Below are 24,670 nucleotides of genomic sequence, written 5' to 3'. Positions count from 1 at the left end.
CCCCCAAAAAAAAAAAAAAAAAAAAAAAAAAAAAAGAGAATAAAAAAGAGGGTCGTTATTAACACGATAATTAAGGTGTTTGTACCCAAAAATGATGTCAAAAATAAATAAATAAATAAACCACCATAATTATTTTCAATGGTGAATTTTGCCAAACTGTTATAGATTATTTTTCCTGATTTTTTGAGTGGCACTAACAGCCAATTTTTTTAAATTCAAAAAATGGAATAATGCCGTTAGTTGACTTTCTTATCAAAGAAGAAAGATGTTAACATCATTATCATTTCTGACTAGTTAATCTTAAATAGTAATTAATCAGAAACCATCCAGATCTACAAGTACCCCTTTCTAGGATGGGGATAAGATTGGCATTGACACCGTTAGAGACCCACTGATTTTGATGCCTTGTCTCTTCCCTTTGGTGAAATTATACCGACCATACAATTCTTTCACATCGAAGTTTCATTTGGGTCCCCAGTTTTTTCCACCGTTAACCCAGATTTCAAAATTTTAATTTTTTACCAAAATCTATTTCATTATTAAGATACATGAAAATTAATCTAAACTCAGCCAAAAAAAAAAAAAAAAAAATTAATAATTTGGGTGAATTACACAACAATACGTCTCCAGCAGTCTAAAAACAAAAAAAATAAAAAGATCTTTTGATGTTACAGACCGAGCCAAAAACCATCAAGCATCAAAACTATAATTCCACAGCAGATTAGCTTCAGCGACAATAACTTCTACTGGAGGTTAAGATGTAACAAATACCTAATAAGAATTATCTAATGCACAAAATTACAGCAGATAATCCATTCACCAAAATCTAACTTTTTGGAACCATGCTCTCAACTGAAAACATATTCTACCACCTCCATATCTTGGCAGGAGTAAGAATTTATTTCACGAGTCTTTAGCAGCAGGTGATGCTTGTCGGAGCCGGCGTTGATGAACATCCCAATTATACACCCGAGCAATGGTCACCTGCATGATAGTGCTTTCAAGGGTCAAGAACTTTTGGAGATAGTTTCACATATATTTATATCTACATTGCATGTACTCTGCACAGGACTGGGAAGCAGAAAGGCAAGGTGGTAGAATATTATTTTTCCCAAAGATTTTCAACAACTTTGTAAGAATGTCCATCGCATCTCATTAACCCAGATACATTAGGATGAAAACACGGTTTCATATAACATGAAGGATAAATAAACTGAGGCTGGTAGACCAGCTTACAACTTAAAAACACGAAGCAATTAATTACATTTACAGCATTCACCGGTTTAAGTGAATAAAGGAGGATAAATTTGATGCCTCTTTGGCTAAGTCATGTTGTCATGCCAGACTCTTTATAATGCACAAAGTGCATGTAAATTACAAGAAAAAGAAGCTAGAACCAATGTAAAGCCACTACCAGAGAGAAAAGTTCGTATTTTGACAAATATTACCTGAGTAATTGTCACTTGATCCCTTAAGAATTGAAGATCAGCTACAAGTACCTCTAAACTGGCTTTAGCATTTTCTAAATTTTTTTGTAATAGAGAAGTGGCCTGCACCAGAATATTTGGAAGAATTACAATTGTTTCCTTAACTAAAAAAAAGCCACCTGTCATCATCTAAAATGAAAATTACTGTACCTCTTCACAAGAATATTCCAACATGACGTTTGCTCCAAGCCATAAACATACTGAGTCAGTATCCTCAATGCGAGCCTGCGAATATATGCCTTCCGAGACTTCAAAATCAGCAATCAGTGCCTGCATCATTAATAGCACAATAATAATAATAATAACAATCTGGTTATAAACAATTACGTCTTATTTAATCATTCAAAGAGAGAGGACCTGAAAAATGCTAGCTTTACAGGTGAACAAACCAAAGAACTCCAGGTATCGATGAGCAATTATAAGTGATCGGGATCAATTATTGTCATCAATAAGTGAAACAAGTGAAAAAAGAACATTTGGCCATTAACCTGGATCAGTTTCCACAGAGATTTTGATATAGTACTTTCCAATTTGTTCCAATTGAAACACATTATAAAGGTACTCTTGAGATCTTTAACGTTAGAATTATTTCTGATTAGTCTAATGTCTACAAGATCCATGATACTGGATTCTAGGACGTTGGGAAAGCATTTGATAGCTACCTAATTTTGTAAGGGTGCTTAAGTATGACTTCAAAGAAAAGAATCAAATGGTGATTTATTGGTATGAAAATAAGATCACACTTTAATAACATATGATGATGGTATGTCACTTATTAACATCACAATGGTCATAATCAACAATTCTTCCAGCTTAAGTAAGCAAATAAGCTAAATTATACAAATCTGCGTCAAAAAAACACATGAACAAAGCGCATGTAATTTCACTTATATAACAATTAAACATCCATCTCATTTTCAGATATAAAATACTTTATTTAAGTACAAAAACTGTTAATGTTTAAGAAAACTACAAAAACGAACCTCACCGGCACCCTTCTTAGCTTGCAAAGTTGCAACCACATCTAAGCATTTCTCAATATCCGGGATCTTCGCCTGCATACCACGATGAAAGATTAGTTGAAGTCGGAGGATGAGTTTCATCACATATAAATCCCCAAACAGAATAGAATTTCTTAAGCTTGACAATTATTCAATTTATATCAAAGTATTTATACCATTATGAGCTAGCTGATACTGGGAGGCATAAAAAAAAATAAAAAAATAAAAAGATGTTTTGACAAAAACCTGAAGATCCCTTTGTTGAGCAAGAAGTTTCATCTCAACCAACTTGTATTGCTGAAGCCTGCCAAGCAATAATCTAAATCAGCAGCATACATTTCCACTTATCGTCTTTCCTCATCTTATGCTATTAGCAATTATAAAGACCAAAATCAGCTGCCCATAGGAAGGGCAATCTACATATTTTCAGTATTTAACTTAGCTCTTAATACGAAGGCATAAAAAAATAAAAAATAAATAAATAAAGTTAAACCCAACCATGAATTTTTCGTTTCAATCCAAAATCAAATATTGAAAGATCAAACGCTGATCACAATAAGGTTGGGAAAAAAAAAAATTTCATAAACAATTTTTTAGCTGCTTACGATATTACTAAGTATGTTTTAAGATTCAGAACACGCACAAATCACCCAACTCGGTTTTCGAAAAGAAATGAGTCAAATTTTAACAATTACAAAGAAACCCAGATATCTAAAGCCATGAACTAGCTTAGTAGAATCCGAAGAAAGTCGCATATCAAAGAGATTAGAGAGAACGAGAAAAAGAAAAAGAAAAAAGGACCTTTCTTGAAGAAAAGCGAGGGCGGAGTTGACGTCGAGTCCTGATTGGTCGAGATAGGTCTGAACATCCTCAACGAATTGAGCTCCTGGTATTCCTCTTCTCTCAGTAGCTCCAGGCGACGTTGACGACGACGACGACGAAGCCATTCTCTCTCTCTCTCTCTCTCTCTCTGCCCCCAGAACGACGGCTGACTTCTCACAGGCAAGAGGCAGAGCTTCGTGAGTCTCGATTGCAAAATTAAACGACGTCGTGGGTCTAGTTCTTGGACTTGGACTGGGCTGTGTTGGATTCATGGGCTTATTGTTTGGACCGGGCTAGCTCATTTGAACTTGGTAAGTCCACTTCTGATGTGGCCTAAGCAAAAGGGAATCTGCGGATCTGTTTACTTGGGTTGCCTTTGTGCTGTTTCTCACAAGTTTTTTTCCCCCCTAATATATATATATATATATATATACATTTTGTTATTACAACTTTGGGGTACTTTCCTAGTTAACACTCAAGCCATATGTTTAAACGCCATTTGGTAACATTATTGATTTTTAGTTCTACCTAATTGTATATAATTTGCCTATTTCAAATGTTAATGGTAGTTAAAATATATTAGGCATTTTAAAAGTTAAAAGAGAGAAAAAAAAAATCAAAATTTCAAACCATGTTGTATTTTCTTTTTAATTTTTTTTAAGTAAATAAGTTATGCAAAATTAAATAGTAAATAAATAAATAAATAATTAACCACATTATCAAATGACACCATTTTTTTCTTTTCCAAATGAAAAAACAAGTAAATTTTCCACCAAAAATGTCAACAGAAAAATTAATATATAGATAAAGCGAATTGTTAATAAATTTATAAATTATAATGTCATTATAAACAAAACATTAAAATTGATATAAAATTGTTAATTAATTACTTTAAAATAGATGTAGGACACCTACGGCGTAATTCTTGGATATATCAATAAGTGATCTTAATTTTTTTTAAAAAAAAAAAAAGAAAAAAAGAAAAAAAGAAAATGAATGATAAATGAGAAGAGGAGACAATGTATAACTCCTGGACCCAAGTATCTTTTACCTCTTTCTAATTATCACGTTTAAATTATTCACAACCATCCATTAAATAACCCAAAAGATTTTATAAACCTTGACTGAGTTCCTTGAAAATAGTCATGCAAACTTTTGTCGCTACAGAATAAGACGAAAATACCAAATTATAAGGCATTTTGGATTGATTGTGAAAAAAACATAATAAAAATAATAAAGGAGCTAGAGCTTCTACTTAGTATGATACTTAGTGGTGACCATATGGGCTTGCCATCTGCTGAACCTTTCCTTTTTCTCTTTTTACTTTAGTTTTCTTGGAGTTTAATGGACAAAGCATGACCCCTCCATGTGGTCTAAACAACTTTAACCTTCACCATGCAATATATTTTTCTTTTTAAATGCATGTCCTTTTCTTTTGTTGGCTTTTCTTTGTACTCACATGTTTGCATAGCCCATTCAAATAATAATAATAATAAATAAATAAATAAAAGAAGAGAGGGGGTTTTCATGGGGAGGGCTGGTTAGCTTACTTCCATGACCCCCCACCCCCCCACCCCAAAAAAATAAATAAATATATAAATAAAATTGAAAAAATCCTATGTAATATCTATGGTGTTGGGGTATGCCATGACATGTCACATGCGAGTAATGATTTTCCTAATGTGTGCTTAGAATCTTTGCCACACTAGCTAGACACCTACACCTTTCCCTTTATATGTTTCTTCATTTATCAGCTAAAACAGCTTGTTAAGCATAGACAAGAACGCATTTTTATTGCCGTTGGATAAGAAAGTTTCCATTAGTATCTAACGGCGTAAATTGGACATTTCTAGGAGTGTCCAAAACATGTTTTTTTTTTTTTCTTTTTCTTTTTTTTTTTTAAATTTTTAAAAAATGAGATAAGATCAAACCAACAAGGAAACTGGAGATCATAACGCAAACTAATAATTCAAAATATGTATGTTTCCTGAGATTGGAGCTTCAGTACATGGAGTTTCACAAACATCTTTGGTGACAAAATTAACGAAGAACAGTAGGTTTTTTATCATTCATAGTCTATAAAAAGTGCCTGATATTTCTCTTTCAAGGGGCTTTTGAAATTATATTCTCTCGGATGTATTTAAAATTTGAACGCAACTCTGCTCGATCGCTATATATGGACAAAGATATGCATGATTAAAACTGAAAAGCAAATCCAATTGATCAATTTTTTAAAGCTGGGGAGAAATTTTAAAGAATGCATATAAATACAGAATTTATAGAGAATGAGTTCTTTGTTGTTTTGGTCTGCTTAAAGAAAAGGAGAAGCTGGTCTACGTATATAAAACCTTATTGAACAAAAAGAAGGTGCTACTTATTCTGTTATTGTGCAAACAAAAAAAGCAAAATGTTAAACCAATAAAATTTATTGTTTAATATAAAGCTCAAGTGTAATTGATTATTAAAAAAGCAGAGAATAGGCGGGCAGTGATGTTTTAAGTGATAGAACCACCATTGCGTGCCACATGCTACCAACTAACGAAATGAAATGATACGATGCTTTGTGGAGCCAACTTTAATCAATCTATCATTAGATTGTCCATAGAGTTTGTTTCTTGCTGTTAATTTTTTTATTATTATTATTTTTAAAATAAAAAGTTTTGGGGAATATGAGATGGGTTATTAACATGTGTGTCAAAGTAAGTAATAGTGAAGAATATGGCAAAGGTTTGGTAGGTAATGAAAAACCCATAAAACTTGTTTCCAAAGGATGTTTGCTGTTCAATGTCGGATTGATTGGCATTTGGCAGGGTTTCTTAGAGCACAAACCACTATTTTTTTTAGGCTAATTATGAATCATATACTTTGTTTATATACATGATTTATAACACTTTAAGGCACTTTCTTTCTGCATTCTTTTTCAATCCCATTAACCCAAAAAAAAAAAAAATTGTGACTTTAACCGACGGATCATAAGCAATACAATACGCAAAAATATGCACGATTTGCCTTTGATGAAGAAGATAGTCTTTAAAGAGAAGTTGAATTCAATTTCTCAACCATAATAGTTATTATATGTGATCATATATTCCCGTTGGAATTTGGAGAGACAAAGTTCAATGAAATGAGGAAAAAAAAAGGAGGAGGCTTTAACTTGCTGTTGTTGTCTTGGATGGAAATAAAAGAAGAGGAGGCTTAAAATGAATGACCCACATGGGTTTCATGTGTGTTTTGCTTGTTTGTTTCCCTACCGAAATGAATGCCTCCATGTGATCTCACGTACGGTGGCTCTACTTTCAACTCTTGTTTCAGCAGCAGCACCAAAATTTGGTGGTCCTCTTTCCTCTCTCTCGTCTCTCTATGCCCCCCCAAAAATAAATCCCTATTTGATAGCGATGAAACCCAATGCACCCGTGTGCCTCAAATTTGGGTCTGCCACCGAAAACGACAGGTCGTTTCTGGTCTAAGCCTTTGACATTAAAGGACAGGTGTCAGTTGTTTAGGACTGTTTAAGAGTCACTCTCTTAAAGGCACCCCTGTTTGAAATAGTCACTGGTTTATAAGGGCATAAGTTTGGGGCAGGTGGAGAGGATGAACCCATAAGAGGGAATGAGGTAGAGAGACCCCCTAAGAAAAGGCCTAAATTGGGGATCTTTGTAGGACTTTTCTGTGGGACAACGACACACATGATTAAGTGGTTTTTCGGCTTTGTTCCTCTTCTTTTCTGTCATTAAATGTAGTGGAGCTTTCGGCAACTTTGACACACCAACAGAGTTGGCACTTTGGCTAAAATACACAGAGATGACCAAATTCAACCCCCTCATATCCTCTCCATCACTTTTTATTATTATTATTATTAGTTTTTTCAACTTAAACATGCTCAAAATTGACGTCCCCAAAAGTACTCAGACAAAGGGTTTTGCATTATCAATTTCTGTGTAGACCCACAGTTTTTATTTTTATTTATTTTTTTTTTTTGAAATTTTTATACAATAACAATTTTTTAGGTGAATGGAATAGTTTGGATTCGTATTCTCTTCTCTGTTAATTGAGATAAAAGATATCAAAAGGTACCCAGTACAACATGCAATACAATCATGGAAAGTCTATTATTATTGTCAGAAACAAATCATTTAAAAAGTTGCCATCCATATTCCCTAGCATGAGTAAATATGAATTCTGCAAGCTTCATTGTAATAGTTGACGTATTAATTGGGTGGAACAACTTTTGTAAGAATCCCAAAAATCTTGAATAGGACCAAAAACCCATACTCCAATTATTCTTCCTTTCTTTTTTTTTTTTTTTTTTGGGCCTTTCATTGTAATAATTAAAACAGGGTATGGATTAGAAAACATCATGAACAAATTTTGGCTACCCTATTAGTCATCGTTATATTTTCAATCACTTTGCAAATCAGTCCATATAATGCAAGAAACTTACCAAAAAAAAAATGCACAAAGCCCTCCATATTCTGAATCCACATTTCGTTAAAATAGTGATAATTGGAAATAAGGATATGCCATACAAATAATTCACAGTTACTGTAGAAAATAGACATGGCAAAGAAAGATTACTTTTTGATGGGTAGTGTAAGATAGAATTACTCGAAGAAGATGAGGAACTAAAAATAGACACATATTTAACAGAGAATTACGAGAGAAAGAGAGCAAAAACAGAAAAATTCAAAAAAAAAAAAAAATGAGACCTTGCAAAGTGGGGAGTGATATTTAATCAGTTTGGCGGCGTGGAACTAGAGCCGGCGCCGGAACTTGAGCCGGCGCCGGAGAAAAGCTCGAGGACAGCACTCATGGTGCGGATTTGCATCTCCAAGGCCGGTATATAATCAGTTGCTTCTTCTAGAATAACCTGCAAGGGTTCTTTACGGCAACCGGGGACCAACCGGCCGAGCACACGCACTTTCCTCTGGACTGCCGGTAAATTCTTCCCTTTCAATCGGTAAACGCTGATTCTGGGTTTTCTCGACCGGCTACTCCCGGTCGTCGCCGTCGGAGCTCTCTGTCTCTTGTGCTTCCTGAACTTAAGCTTGAGCCGATTAGTCAAAATGGCGCGGCTCCATCGGGTCCTCCCTTTAGCAGCGACGGCCAAGGCTCTGTCGGCGGCTTCTCTCACGGCTTTACCACGGCGTGGCGGCTCGTTGGAGGAGCCGAGGCTGACCTGGCTCAAGGCTTGAAGGAGCTTGGAAGAATAGATTTGCTGCTGGGCTTCGGATTTCCAGCGAGCGTGACTGTGAGTTTGATCGTCTTTTTTGGATTGGATTTTCTTCTTCTTTTTCTTGCGTGATCGATCAGTGTTCGTTACTGGATTCGATATCAGCGATGACGCCATTAACGACCCCCCTCTCGATCCGATCCCCTGAGATATTCTCTTACCTTCTTATCAATGATTCCGTATCTCCCTGCACTTAATTCAAAAAAATAAAAATAAAAAGCCATACAACCCCAAATTTAAAAAAAAAAAAATCAAATTATTCACAGAGTTCGTAGAACAAAAAGCAGATAAAAAGACTGAAAAAAAAAAAAAAAACCCAGAAAATTAAGGAAAAAAAATTTGATTAATTAGCAATCAAATAAAGAGGTAGATGAATTGAGAAAGAGAAAAAGCATAAAGCAGATTACAGGGGGATAGAGAGAAAATTACAGATAAAATGGAAACTTGAAGTGAAGGTTAAGAAAAATTAAAAATAAAGAAAAAAATTTGATAATTTAGCACATATGGGGGAAGTGGTTTTACCTTTCTTTTTTTTTTTTTTTTTTTTTTCAAAGTGTAATCCGTAGAATCAAGCGGTGAAGGGTGGGATTAGAGAAGTGTTTGGACACAAAATAATCAAACAGAGAAATGAAAAGAGAGAGAGAGAGAGAGAGAGAGAGAGAATGGATAAACGGAACGGAGTTGGTTGAGGTGTCGCCTCTGTGTGTGGATGAAGAAATAGAGAGAGAGAGAGAGAGAAGGACAAAGAGAGAGAGAAAGGGTGGGGAGTGGCTTATAAAGGAATCAAAACAAAGCACGCGTCTATTAAATCCCATTTATTGGTTTGCCAATGCCTTTGCGCTTTATTATTTTTATTGTTATTTCTTTTCTTCGTCGCTTGGTTCGAATCGTGCCCCCGACCGGTTTGTTGTTTTTGTGCGCCTTTTGGCTAACTTCTTTCACTCACCCATTACCACTTCTTTCTTCCCTGTTCCATTTATGCAATTCTTTTTTCTCTTTTTAATTAAATCATAATGTACATATCAGATTTTCTGTTTTCTACAATATATATTAAATTTTTTCTCAAATTCGTTACTTTTATTTGAAGAAATAGTAGATTATAGTAAATCAGATTGATTTATTTTAAATATGATTTGAGGGAGCCTTAATACTGAAATTAGTCTACGATTTTTTAGTCTAGACTTAAACATCAATACTACACAAACAAAGTGATAGAATATTATTGGATAGGACCATTTTTTGATGGTCACTACCAAATTTAGTAACACCAAATATAAGAAAACATAGATAAGTGGTATCATAATGTGGCAATTTTATTATTCCTTTGCATTTGACTTTTATATATATTTTTTTTAAATTAAGAAAAAAAATGTGGGGTTAAAATAAGGATTATGGTAATGGATATTATAAATGTACATACGGAGGCAGCCGACAAAATAGGAGCGGTCCATATTTGCAAATTTATAGGAGTTAGCTATAATACCCAATTTTACTATTTAAAAGAACAAACAAAAATGAAATGTTTGATGGAATAGTTGCGGGGTGATTATGTGTCAGCTTATGATTGGGTAGATCTATGATGTTGGCTTCCACCAATTGACTGGAAAGTGGGACCCGGGTAATATTTGTTTTCATTCCGTGCAATGATTATTGGAGGAGGTGGTGATGATCCAGAAAAAATAGAAATGATAAACAAAAGAAAATGCATGTGCAATAAGGGTTATTCCTCTGCCACTTTTTTTTCTATCTCCGGCTTCGTTTTGTTTTTGTTTGGTTTTCTTGGAATTTTGCTTAATTTGTGAGGTATGGAATGTGGATTGATATGCTCCACATTTCATGCGAACAAGCCTCCATGCTGTATAGAGACTTTTTTTTTTTTTTTAAATTTTTTTTTTTTTAAATTATAAATTTATTGTTTAATAGATACTTTATTATTGGTGTTATATAAAGTTCAGATTAATACAGCTTCTTTTAAAGCATATTCTTTACATTTATTATGATTTTATATTTCCAAACCAATCAAACTCTAAATTAAATTACCAATAATAAAATTATGTGTACTTTAAAAAAAAAAAAAGTTTCGGTGCAAAACAGCCTTAATAGCAAATACATATTGTATTTAATACCTACATACATACACATATTATATTATATTAAACATACTCCTACTATATAATAAATATCTTTATAACTTTCACCCAAGTTCATTGGACAAAAATTTGTAGAGAGCCCACCCACATGCCAATTATTATAGGGTCCAAAACCAAATGCATTAAGAAAGAAAGAGATAAAAAATTAAAAAAAAAATAATAGTGCTGACAACCTGACATTCGAATAAAAGAAAGGTGGAAATAGGGTAATATGATTATGATTATGGAATAGTTTTAAGTGGTAAAGTTTTGGCAATCATGGACCTAATCCACATTCTCACCAAAATCATGGTTTACCATGTGGTATACCACCATAACACTAACACTTTAGGTACATATGATAATATTTAAAGAAACCTTAAAAAATATTTGTTGAGAAGCTCAAAAAAAACACCCCACAACAGGTAATTATGACGCACCACAGAACATTGCCTCCTCTGTCATAGACACAATAAAAACAAAGTGCATAAAAAAGGGAAGAAAGAGAGAGAACATTAAAAACAAACACCCTTAACGATGGTGAAGGGTGACTCGGGATCCAAATTAAACCGCAGAGAATCTGGGTTCTAAACAAATTCTACATAAAGTCTTAGCTATATTATAGATTTTGTTTCTAATTAAGGCTTTGATATTGATTATGATCAATCTGGACGGCTGAATATAAAATTCTGTATACGAGGGCTTTGAATAGCTATTTTAAAGTTAATTGTTGTGAAACAGAATTCTGATTTTCTTTTTCAATCTCTTTGGCAAACGATTTCAAAATTTTCCCTTTGTACAAATAGGAAATTTCAAGGAATATTTGCAACTTACAATCATTAGGAATTTTGAAGGAAAGTTTGCACTTACAATCACTGTTAGAACAAAAGAAGCAACCTCTCCAATAACAGCAAACGAAACGCAAATTTTGGCAAAAACAATTCCAATTCCTCTTTGAAAATCACATTCTCAATACAATTTTCAAAAAGACTAGATGAAAAATGATGCAATTTTCTCAATTCTTGCAAAAACCGCAAGATCTATTTTTCAAGTAAACGCCATATCAAAGCTTTCGTGAAAATCAGCATTGCAATTATTAGGGTTTTGGACTAATTAAGCAAACCCAGAAAAGAGTGATTATCATAGATCCAGCTTGTTATAATTAATAAGAGTGTAGCAAAAGGAATGCATTGTGTTCATAAATAATTCATGCATATATATATATATATGAGTCCTTCTACAGTCAAAATTGTTCGGATAAAGTTGCATGCGGATCTGTGAAAAGCAGATGCTGCCAAAAAAAAAAAAAAAAACAAAAAAGTCGGCTTTTCGCTTAGGATAAAAGCAGACGCTACATAAAAAAAACGTCGGTTTTTCTAAAAAACATCGATCTTCTGTTGGCTTTGCTCCTAGTCCGTACGCAATTCTATTCGAACGGTCCTGATCATAGATACACACCCACAGAATAAGACATACAACAAAGATAAATAAACGCAGAATTTTTTTGAGAGCATGTGTTAAAAAGAATTAGAAACCCCAAAATGGAATAACAATTTGTTAATCTTGTAACTTTCATAATTAAATGCTTCCTTCCGCAATGTTTGTCTAGATTAATAAAACCTTTTATGAGATTTAATTTAGATTATTGATCAATTTTTTGACCTCTTTGGTTTTGACTTGTAGCATGCATTAATTGTTTATTCTATTAATAAAAAAACTATTCAAACCCACATCATACCATTTAGAGCAGAACAAGATATTTATTAAGTTGAACTGCTTAATTAGGTTACACACTTGTAATATGGCAGATATTATATTCTCTACAAAATTTTCAGCATATATGTATATATATATATATATATATCTTCTAGTTTTGCAACAAATTAAACTGATTTGTTCTATGGTAGACATGTATATTTTGTTTTCCACTAATTGATCATCAATATTGGTGACTGATTAATCTAAACATTAATATATATACTTTTATTACTATTGATTTATAGATATCCACTAACTTAACTCTTCCATCCCCTTCCCCTTTCCCAAAATAATGATGATACTAGACTTAACTAGTAAGAGGCAAAGAAAAATGGTGGAATATTAGGAGACAAACAAGAAATAGTGTTACATTATATAAATCTATTTACAAAATGACAATATAATGGAAAATGAAAATTATAGCGATATGTAGTTTGGTAAAGAGATAAACCTATAGGAGCTCTCAGGAATTAGATTTTTGCATAAGAAATCTAAATTATCCTATCCTAAATAGTATGACTTGAACATAATGTTAAATTGTCCTACCCTACCGGAACTGAATGCATGACTTGAACAAAATATATATGTATACATTATATACTGTATCCATGTAAAAGTTGTATATATTTTTCAAATCCTTAATTTATAAACGGTTTTAATCCAAAGCATGCTTTGAGCTTGTGGTAGTTGGGCACAAAGCTGTTTGTAGACAAGAGACAATTAATATCAATCATCTTAAATCATTGATCATCGACAACACTCTTATTATAAATTAATAAACAAATTGTTTGAGGAATGTTTATATATTTGGTGAATAATGAAAGGTGGGACTCTAGCATGCCTTAGCCGGCATGCCCTCTCATATATAGCTGTACATCGGTTGAAATGAGTCTTCGGCATAGCTGTAACTCATTTGGTAACATTTTTGGGGTTTTCATTTTTTTTTTTTCCTTAAAAATAATTTTGTTTTAGGATTGAAAATTTCTTCGAGTGATTTATAATAGTTAGGCATTATATGAATGGCTATTATACTAAGAAATTTATATTCATTTATGCTTAGTCTCTCTAATAAAAAAATAAAAAACAGATAATTAAAATCATAAACTTTTCCAAACAAGTTTTATAATTTCATAAAATAATATGTTCTAACACGTAACCACTATGACAAAATCAGATGCGGATCAAGATCGAAAGGAGCTGTGATAGTTCCAAGTAGGAAAAAATCTAAAATAACAGGCTTGCATTGGGAGCATCCAGTTAATTAATATCCTTTGCAAAAGCACTAAAAATTTTGCATAAATAAGAAAGTTCGCTTGACTTGTTTTCAAACATTTTTTTTCCTGTTGGGGAGCAATTCATCATCCTGTTTAATTTGTTATTTTATTTTATTACTATTTTTTTTTCTGGCACTGGTCCGTTGTCATTGTCAATTCTTTCAACTTCATGAGTTTGAGTTAAATTACTTGCAAAACATAATCAGAAAACCGCAACAGGTGATGAAATATGTGATAGCAAAGGTTGACTAATGACAATGAGTTATAAGACAACAAAAGCAATATTATAACATTTTATGGGCAAAAGAGCTAGTCAACCCCATTTGATTTTTGCTATCTAGACCTGCTAGAAGTTTTTGAATACGACAATAATTTAAATTTTTTCATTGCCACATCACGGCAACAATAAAAGACTAAGACGATTCCATCCAAAAAAAAAGTAAAAAAAAAAATTAAAAAAAAAGCCTAAGACGACGAATATATGTTACAGCTACAATAAAAAGGTGAAGGAAGAATATAAAGCTTGAGGTGATGGAAAATAGGAAGCTAAAAATTCCAAAGGTAAAAAATTAGTAAACATATTTTGTAAATTTCAAATGGTAGATTTATTGCTAAAAAGATTGAACTTCTTAACGCAAAAATTATAAAAATAAAATTGCAAAAATCATGTATGTGATGTATATGACTTTGTTTCTTCAAAACAAATCATGTATGTGATGTATATGACTTTTCAACTTTGTTTCTTCAAAACATGTGATGTATGTCTATCATTATTATAAAATGCACAAATCAAGATTTTTACTTATAAAATGATATTTTAAAAAAAAAATAAATTGTTTAATTTTTATCTTTAGGAAACGATATATTTTTTGTTTTGAAAAATAGCAAACAAGATTTGTTTAAATGTATGTATGTGTATATACATCCAATTATATATATATATATACACTAGTAAATATTGTAATTGTATATATATATATATATACATAGAGAGTCTACTATGCGGATTGACCGCATGCCTCCTGTGCAGACCAAACATATGATTAAAATGGCAGCCCTTCGATTTGCACGACTGGTAGGAATGGTCCAGATTGAAGGCTTCCTCATGAAATTTTGGCCAAAGCTCTCCCTTTCCCGCTCCTATCAGCTTGCATTCCCGCTTGCACCACCTTGTACCAGCTTTGCCAAAATTCCAAAATAGCTTTGCCAAAATTCCAAATTGCACCACTTGCACCAGCTTGGACCAGCTCGAACCAGTTATTTTCCACCATTTCAAAGATTCACAATCTACATTCCTCTTCCAGCTTACTTCCACTCTTCCCAACTCACCATTCCAGCCAACAGTCAGGATCCAGCCACCAGTTGGGCCATTTCGGAGAGTATCTGGCGGAGTTTGAGTTAGTTGCCATTGCTTCCTTCCACTTCTTCATTTTGATTGCTTCATTTTGATTTTATTTACCTTTGTAGAGCCGATATTACTACTATACATATGTATGTATGTTTGTATGTATGTATGTATGTATATATCTCTGTTATTTATGCTTGCTGCCTAATTAGAAACCTGGGGGCTAAATTTTTTGTTTGCTACTCTTATTCTCCTTTATAATAAATGTACATGTATTCTATTTCTTCTATAGGATAGAGGGCAAATAAGAGAGTCTCATGAGCTTTATAAACTTTTACTTGCTTAAAAGTACCTCTGGTGAAACTCATGTGACTTAAAATTTTATTTCAGTTTTCCAACCAAATGGCCAAGCTCCAATCTCTTGTACAGACAAGCCATTGACCCCCAAAATATTAACTAATGGTGTTGATGTTGCACAGTACACACATCCAAGGAGGCTTAGAACATATGAAATTCCTAAATTGTTAACAATTTTAGACTCGCTGCAAGGAATGCAATTGATGTAGGTAGTGTCCATTTCCAAACTATGTCTTTAAAACTTTTTAGAGGTCAATTTCTGGTTTAGAATGAAATCCTATTATTCAAATCAACAATAGAATGAAGAAAAGAACTTAAAAAAATAACGTAACAAGAATTTCAAGGAAAAAAAAATTAATTTAAGAAATTAGTTCCCTTCATACTTTTATATTAGTGTTTCATGTCTTGAATTTACTTACTGATCTGCATTATCATGTCTTGACTTTACAACTATACATATGTATGTATGTATGTATGTATGTATGTATGTATGTATGTATGTATGTATATATGAATGTCTGTATATATCTCTGTTATTCATGCTCGCTGCCCGATTAGAAACCTGGGGACTAAATTTTTGGTTTGCTACTCTTATTCTCCTTTATAATAAACGTACATGTATTCCTTTTCTTTATATTTTAAAATAAATATTGGAAATGAATGATATTTCCTTTATATTTTAACATAAATATTATTGCCGCATGTAATGTAACTTTTTAGTGATTTCAAGTGGTAGAATATTATAGAGTTATAATCAGTCTTATTTTAGTTAAATACCCAAAAAATTAAATAAATAAAAGGAGCAAAAAACCAGACTTGTTTTAGTTAGTAGCAAGTAGGGGTGGGCTCGGTGCGGATTGGTTCGGTTTTTGGGGTTTTTTTAAACCTAACCGACCAATTCGGTTTGGGTTGGTTACATAACCGAACCGAACCGAACCCAATATACAAACCGAACCGAACCGAACCGACCATATTTGATCGGTTTGGGTTGGATTTGCGGGTTGGGCCGGTCTGGGCTTCGTGTTGGGCCTCGGCCCAAATTGTATATATATATATATATATATATATTTCGAATTTGGTATTTTTTGGACAAAAATTGTATAAAAAATTTTTTAGGCCTTTTTAATCATCAATCTATATTTTAAATTAGATATTCTTTTCAAATTATTCTTTAAATTAAATAATTTTAACATACATCCATCCAACTAAACAAAAATACCAAATAAGTTAATTATTAAGCATCAAACATATTAAATAATACAACACATAATCATACAACTATAATACAAATCTACAACTACCACCACCCAATTATAAACCATACATCAACAAATAAAGTATATAACAAGTCTACAACCATTATTAGCTACAAAATAAAATACAACCCATATTTGAAATCTAAAATTTTAAAATAAACTTATAATTAAATAAACTAATAATCCATAAAAATAAAAATTATTTTAAATATTGTTTTCTTCCACATTCTCCATTGCATGAAAAGCCACCAGCAGCAACCACAAGCTCACTACCTCAATAAACCAAATTCCATTCATCCTTCAACAAACATTAAAATTATAAATAAACATTAAACATTAAGCATTAAATGTAAAGAATTAGCAATCAATAAACATTAAGTGTATTACTAAAATATTATCTAACTTAAAAGATAATTGATGATTTGGAATTAACAACAAACTTACCAAGTAATCATATATCAATTAGGTGGAGGTAAACTTTGTTTTGTAACCCAAGATGCTCCTAAACAAATTAAAATATGATATTAGATTAATTAGTAAGCTAAAAGAAGTTGTAAATATTACTAAAAAATTCTAAAAACTCTAAAATAGATAATAAAAATAAAATTACAAATAATAATAATAAAAAAAATTCTTACCCGATTCAATAGAATCATAATATGCGACATCTTCTATTGGTATTTCAACTCTATAATCATACGTCATAGGCTTTGATTGCAACCAATTTTGAGAACAAATCAAAGCCTCCACCATTTTTGGACCCAATGAACTTCGGAATGCATCAAGAATACGCCCTCCGGTACTAAAAGCAGATTCGGATGCTACTGTAGAAACTGGAATGGTGTATACATCTCTTGCAATTTGAGATAAAATTCGATATTTTGTCCAATTATTTTTCCACCAAGCCAAAATATCAAATTTCTCACTCTCCACATCCTCACATGGATCAAACAAAAATTTATCAACCTCATTCTTTATTTCCAATACATTTTTTTCCATTTTTCTTTTTTTAAATTGTGATTCTTTCAAACGCCGACGATCATCTATGCTTCCATCATCCAATGAATCCATCATCATCCCACTTTGTTGTGCTTGCATTGATTGACCATCATTTGAATTTGATACTTTAGAACTCCCATTCATAGAATCAATTTCCTTATAGAAGTTGTAAAGGTTAACTAAAGTATCTTTTACATCCCTAGTCAAAGATTCAACCATACCACTTTCATAAGCATCCTCAAAAAGATATGATACATATTCCAGCTTATATCGTGGATCAAGCACAATGGCAATAAGCAACAACTTGTTGACATTTCCAAGTGAACCCCAATATTTGTCAAACTTTATCAACATTTTCTTTGCCATATCGGCCATCAAATGATTTTGACTATTACTCCATTCAACAAGTGCATTATACATCAAACTCAATTCATGAAAACATATATTAGAAGTAACAGTCAAAGAGGCACTAAACTTTAAGGTAACTTCATAAAAAGTAGCAAGAAATTTCACAAAAACCCTTGCACTATCCCAATCTTTAATTAGAGGTGGTCCGGCTCTCTTCCTTCCTACTTCATGTTCCTCAAAATATCCAAGATAATGTCCATCAACATCTATCATCCTATCAAAACCTTTTTGATACTTCAAAGCCGAGTTCAACATCAAATAGGTGGAATTCCACCTAGTAGACACATCCAAAACCACGGTTTCTTTATATTCAATTTTCTCCTTCTCTACACATTCTTTAAATTTGTTTAACCTTGAAGGAGATGATCGAACATATCTAATAGCATTACGAATTCCAGCAATACTATCATGGATTTCCTTTAATCCAAATGTCACAATTAAATTTACAATATGTGCAGCACAACGAACATGTAAAAACTCACCATCCAAAACATTTCCTTTCCAATAATTTAATTTTTCTTTCAAAAAATTAACAGCCACATCATTTGAAGAAGCATTATCAACCGTTATTGTGAAAACCCTTTCAATACCCCATTCAATCAGACAATTTTCTATAACCTTACCAATTGTCTCACCCTTATGATTTTGCACAATACAAAAATTTAAAATTCTCTTATGCAACTTCCAATCATCATCAATGAAATGAGCGGTAAGAGTCATGTAATTGTTATTTTGAATGGAAGTCCATGTGTCCGTCGTAAGACAAACCCTTTGCTTCCTCAATGAAAACACACTCTTCAAAATTTTTTTCTCATCTAAGTACAACTGAAACACATCTCTAGAAATTGTTCTACGAGATGGAGGTTCAAACTTAGGGTTCAAAGCATTACAAAACTTTCTAAACCCTTCTCCTTCAACGTGGCTAAATGGTAACTCGTCCATGATGATCATTTCTGCACATGCAAGCCTACATGCCTCTTTACTAAATGTTGTACTCATAGAGACCAAATTGCTACTACCACTTTCAAATGAAAGAACTTGTTGCTTTTTATCCTCCATCCTATTAGGGTATTTTTTGCATTGGTTCATCAAATGGTTTCGCAATGTACTAGTTCCACATCTCTTGGTATTACATGCATAATCTACCCCACAATGTTTACATTTGCACCTAGGATTATTTGGATCATAATCTGGAATTTTTTCAAAATGTTCCCAAACCCAAGATGGAGCCCTAGAAGGTTTTCTCTTTTGCGTTTTATAAGGTTTATCCAACTGTGAAGGTTGAGATTCAGCTTTATCTGATTCATTTAAATACTCTTCCAATTCATTAATATCATACAAATCATTGTGGCCCTCATCCATCTAGAACCTATTAAAAACAAAATAAACATATACATATATGTATATATATATATATATATACAAATATATATACATATAGCTGTCAAAATCAGCAGGCCAGGTTATATTAATAACTTCACAGCAATCAAGTCACACATCACTTTACAATCTCCAAACTTCACAGCAAACAATTTCACAGCCTATGCTTCACTACACTTTCCAAAAGCAATTTTTGACCTTCCCACATGCAAAAATAACGAGAAAAAGGCTAAGTAACTTACCTCCAAATAATAGACAATCACACAATTGTTTGTGATCTTGGAATTAAACGAAGAAAAGGAATGCTATTCGATTTATGCAAGTCACGATAGGCTGTTTGATTTTATCTACAAAACAGGGGAAAAAAATATATTAGACCACAAAGCAAAATAAAAAAAATAAAATTGCAATACTAATTAGAAAAAACAGAAAAAAAAAATTAATGCTATACACTTCTTCCATCCAAACTCCTGGTGTTAAGACTGATTAGAAAAAACAGCATGGAATTAAGACTGATTAGAAAAAACAGCATTCCATAGTTTCCATGTATAATATTTTATGTATTTAAAATAGCATAGATTCTTTATCAAGACAAAAAGTTTTAGTTATGCATAAATAATTTTGAATGACTTGAGGAAAAGAACCTCATATATAATTATATATAAATATATAAATAAATATATATATATATATATATGCAGCTTGTACTTAATCACTTAATTGTTAGATATATATGGTTCTGATATAAAAGTAAATAGAACAGTCAAGGAGATTACATACGAGATAATTAGACTCTCTTTCACAATGCTTCAAAAATGATTATCTAAGAAGGCTAGTCCCACTCGTTGCTTAATTAACCCATTTATACGCTTTGACTTTTTTTCCTCAATCATACTCTCACTTCATCACCATTTTGAATCATTCCTCCAGAAAAGTAAAACTATAAATATTATTTTTCAGATCCACGGTTGCTTTATTAAAACGATTGATTTAGAAACCAGACAACAAATTAATACTACCTCTTGACAAAATGACTCTCAATTAAAGTATTTCTACATAAGCTTCCCATAAATTTTGGAAGTTTATTAATTAATTGCTTAGGATATATATTTATATGTGTGAATGCTTATTTGTATTTATCATCATGACATACATAGGCAAGAAAATTAATGAAACGATAAGCACCAAATTTATGATTGCGCGATCATAAACGACATAAAGTAGTTGGAAGGAAGAAGCAAAAGGAAACAAAACAAGTTACGGAAAAGTAATGGTCATCAGTTTGGCACACGCAGAAATTGACAATTCTCTGTTTTTAACTTTATTTGGAACGTATATATATATATATATATACTGTCATTTTAATCTAGGAACATTTTGGCTGTAAGTCGATAACCAATCCTATAAAATGCTTATTCTCAGCGGATCTACTTGCTCTTACTCTTCTTCATCATCATCATCCTAAACACACCTTGGCTGATGAGCATGCGAGACACACCAAAGTGAGCGTGGCAACACCCAACATTGTAGACAGCATGTATTGAAAGGCGAAGAACTTTGCTAAGACTATTTGTTTGGTTGCTGTGGAAGAGAAGCAAAATATTCAAAATTTTAAACAAACTTCCCATTCTATAAAATGGAACCAAAATAGAATAACTGCTGAAAAAGAGAAGTCAGAAACTACAAAATGCATTTTTCATCTACAATATAAGCATTCTCAAGCAACTCAACCAATAATGTAGAAAAGGCAACCAGTATTCCATGGGCAACTACATCTAGATGTTAGTTGGAAATATGAAATTTTACATACCAGAAAAGGTTTTAAGGGAAAATAATAAACTGAAAGAAAAGGAACGAAGAAAAAGTGAGAGGAAACAAAATAAAATTTTTCCCTACTGCAGCAATTTGGGAAAGAAACATGCAAAATTCCTGCCAGTCTCGGTAATCTAAACTACTTAATGTGAGAATAATGGAGGAATAGGAACTATAATCGATGGCTAATGCGAGACCATAGCCGTAATAAACTGTAATAATTCAGAATTAACATTGAAGCTATACAACAGCAAGAGCTCAAGAAAACACCTTGGCAGGATTGTCTCCGTAATGTGCAACAGCAAGAGGAACAGCTTCTCGATTATACACAACATATTGCGAGATAAAAACCAACTAGATTATGCAAACACCTGCACAAGCGTTCAATTTCGAAACAAAATATGAAACACAGGAAAACAATGGTTTAAATGACTTACTTTGCAGTAAACATGAAAAGAGTGAATATTAAAATTATATGTACTACAACATAAACATACTTTTCCCAATTAAATTTCTAAACATTTGAAATCCAAAACAATGATTTGAAAACTACGCAGTATTACATAAAACACAGGTCATGATCCCGACTAATATAATGAAGTTCTAAAATAAAAGGAATAGGATATCTTACTGGTGGAGTGATTCGATATCATCTTGGATTATCAACTTCCTGAATAGAAAATAAAAAAGAACAATAACAATAATTAATCCTAAACATGGCGTGTTTGACATTGAAACAAAGTTTAACTGGTTGAAAATTCGAATCCTTCTAACTTCTAGGGTTAGGAATTCATAAGTATTTGGCTCTAGCGAGCTATTTCAAGTTTCAACATGCTTTACGTATATCAGTATATGTTTTTTTCTTTTCTGCTTTTCCTTCTATATTGTTTTAGGTACTCGCTACACGATCTGGGGAAGTATTTTACCTGCAGAGCTTGGGACTTGGGAGGGCGACGAGTGGTGGCGAATGGCGATCGGCGAGAGGGCGACGAGTGGACTGGGTCCGGTGCCGGCGGTTGTTCAAGTGGTGGCGTTGCTTGGGAGTTCAATCGGGTGGTGGCTGGCCGGAGGATGCTGCCTGCGAGTGCTTCAATTTCGTTGTGCGAGTGCTTCAAGTGGTGGCGTTGCTTGCGAATGCTAGGGCTTCAATTTCGTTTTGTGAGAATCTGAGATTGTGTTGTGTATTGTGTTTTCATCTTAAAATCCAACGGTGGTAATTAGATGGTGAGAGTGAGAGATCAATGGCTTATAAAATTTCATAGAAATAATTTAATGAAAATAATTTTTGCAAAATGGTTCTTTGGGTATGAAACGGTTCGGTTCGGGTTGGGTGGGTTAAAATTCCTTCCAACCCGTAACCCGAACCGAAAATCTAATATTTTTATATGTATAACCCGACCCAAACCGACTAAACACTAAAAACCAACCCAAACCGACCCAAATCTTTCGGTTTGGTCGGTTTTGTCGGGTCAGGTCGGTTTTTGCCCACTCCTAGTAGCAAGCAACTCCATTGGACCTCTTAAATTAGTCAAGTTTTTTGAAGAGTAAGTTCAGTAGAAACATAAATAAGATATCTAGTATGAGATAGACTGACATATATGGCAAAATGTAAAAAAGTACAAGCAACAGAGGGAATCTGAAAAGGCATGAAAATTCATAATAGGTTTTGTTGATAGTAATAATAGGATCCAGTGATGAAACAAGACTATTATGATGGTTGGCATGTTGGGTCTGTATAAAATTTATGCAATTTATACATCTACAATAGATTTGGGAATAAACGCATAGCTTTGCCAGTGATAAATTTGTAAATAATTTACAAGTATGTTTGTTTACATACTTATATTCTGATGAGTTTGGAAGAGATAAGCTTATTCCTAATATTTTTTTATCACATATTTGCATGAAGTGTGAAAATTTAATATTTAAAACCTTGATGAAAGTTTGTTATGGTTTTCCTTTGCTGTCTAGTAGGTTAGAAGGTGATCGAAAGGAAGCTTATTTGATTGCAAATAGCTTTACATATTGGAAACATGAATGATTTACAGTTAGAAGAAAATGATGATCCTAAAAGAGTTGAAGAAATATTGTTGCTATCATGTTCGAATTCCATTGATGATGTTTACATTTCCCAAGTCTCAGAAAAGTGCAAACCAAAAGTTGGACAGCAGTTTGAATCAATAGATGAGGCACATGTGTTTTACATTAAATATGCAAAAGAGGCGGGGATTTAGTATTCGTAGCAATTCCCTTAAGAGATGTAAAGATGCGAATGAAGTTGCGAGGAAAAAAATTGTGTGTTATAAGGAAGGAGTGTCTTCTACAAAAGACAGTGAGAAAAAAAGGTGTCGAGGTATCACAAGAGAAAGTTGTAAGGTAAAACTTGCTATGGTGAGGTCAAAATTGGGGAAATATATCATCAGTGTCTTTATTGAACAACATAGTCATCCATTATCAACCCCACGAAGAGTGGATTTATTGAGGTCACATTGTAGTGTATCTGAAGCCAAAAAATCATTAACCCACACATTTTCAGCAGCAAATGTGTCAACTCACCAACAAATAAGTATCCTTAAATTTGAAGCTGAAGGTATAGAGAATATTGGGTGTACGAAGAAGGATATCTGTAACCATGAAGCTAAGTTGCATAATGAATTAAGAGGACAAGATACAGAACTATTGAAGAAATATTTCCTAACTGAGCAAGAAAGGGATCCATGCTTCTTTTTTGAAATAGATGTAGATGAAGATGGTAAATTGAAGCGTTGTTTTTGGGCTGATTCGGTGTCTAAAAGAGCTTATGGATGTTTTGGTGATGTAATCGTATTTGATACAACTTACAACATTAATCGGTATGGTATGATATTTGCACCCTTGGTTAGGATTAATTATCATGGTCAAACGGTGTTTTTTGCATGTGCTTTTTTAAGTGATGAAAGAACTGAATCATTTGTTTGGTTGTTTGAGTTATTAAAGGATAGCATACCTACTAATAACCCAAAGATGATAATTACTGATCAAGATCCTGCAATGACAGAGGCTATAGCTCAAAGCTTACCAAATACATTTCATAGGTATTGTAGTTGGCACATACTTGAGAAGTTTTCTACATATTTAAATGCGATCACCTATAGAGATTTTTATAAGGACTTCCAACAATGCATTTGGGAATTAGAATGCCCTAAAGAGTTTGAAAAAAAATAGGTAACTACCATCGAGAAGGCAAGCCTATATGACAATGATTGGTTAAAATCAATATTTGGGATACGTTCAAGATGGGTGCCTGCATATGTTAATCATATATTCTCAGCTAGAATGTCAAGTAGCCAACGTGCAGAAAGCTCCCATGTATTTGTCAAGAAATATGTTTCGAAGGAAAACTCATTGATGGATTTCATACTTTGCTTTAATA

At 32.8% G+C, this 24,670-nt stretch overlaps 2 protein-coding genes across 2 annotated transcripts; both read right to left on the bottom strand.

Annotated features, from left to right (window-relative positions):
• Nucleotides 1-573: 573 nt before the first annotated feature.
• On the bottom strand, nt 574-3,506 carry LOC107404690 (prefoldin subunit 3). Its single transcript, XM_016027688.4, has 6 exons — nt 3,290-3,506; nt 2,735-2,792; nt 2,471-2,542; nt 1,638-1,757; nt 1,449-1,550; nt 574-984 (listed from the first exon to the last, which is right to left on the bottom strand). The coding sequence occupies exons 1-6, from the start codon at nt 3,433-3,435 to the stop codon at nt 904-906; spliced, it is 579 nt and encodes a 192-aa protein (XP_015883174.1). The 5' UTR covers nt 3,436-3,506; the 3' UTR covers nt 574-903.
• A 4,287-nt stretch (nt 3,507-7,793) lies between these two features.
• Nucleotides 7,794-9,320, bottom strand: LOC107418975 (transcription factor bHLH147). Its single transcript, XM_016027683.4, has 2 exons — nt 9,063-9,320; nt 7,794-8,727 (listed from the first exon to the last, which is right to left on the bottom strand). The coding sequence occupies exon 2, from the start codon at nt 8,655-8,657 to the stop codon at nt 8,043-8,045; it is 615 nt and encodes a 204-aa protein (XP_015883169.2). The 5' UTR covers nt 8,658-8,727; nt 9,063-9,320; the 3' UTR covers nt 7,794-8,042.
• Between the last annotated feature and the right edge of the window lie 15,350 nt (nt 9,321-24,670).

The sequence above is a fragment of the Ziziphus jujuba genome, chromosome 11, assembly GCF_031755915.1.
Source record: "Ziziphus jujuba cultivar Dongzao chromosome 11, ASM3175591v1".
NCBI lineage: Eukaryota > Viridiplantae > Streptophyta > Magnoliopsida > Rosales > Rhamnaceae > Ziziphus > Ziziphus jujuba.
Note: the sequence above shows the minus strand (reverse complement) of the source record. Positions and strands in the feature narration are given on the sequence as shown.

Coding starts and splice junctions, on each gene's coding strand:
- LOC107404690 (XM_016027688.4), bottom strand. CDS start 3,435: ATGGCTTCGTCGTCGTCGTCGTCAACGTCGCCTGGAGCTACTGAGAGA. Junction 2,793..3,289: donor CTCGCTTTTCTTCAAGAAAG/GTCCTTTTTTCT, acceptor ATTGCTTGGCAG/GCTTCAGCAATACAAGTTGG. Junction 1,551..1,637: donor TGGAATATTCTTGTGAAGAG/GTACAGTAATTT, acceptor ATTCTGGTGCAG/GCCACTTCTCTATTACAAAA.
- LOC107418975 (XM_016027683.4), bottom strand. CDS start 8,657: ATGGCGTCATCGCTGATATCGAATCCAGTAACGAACACTGATCGATCA.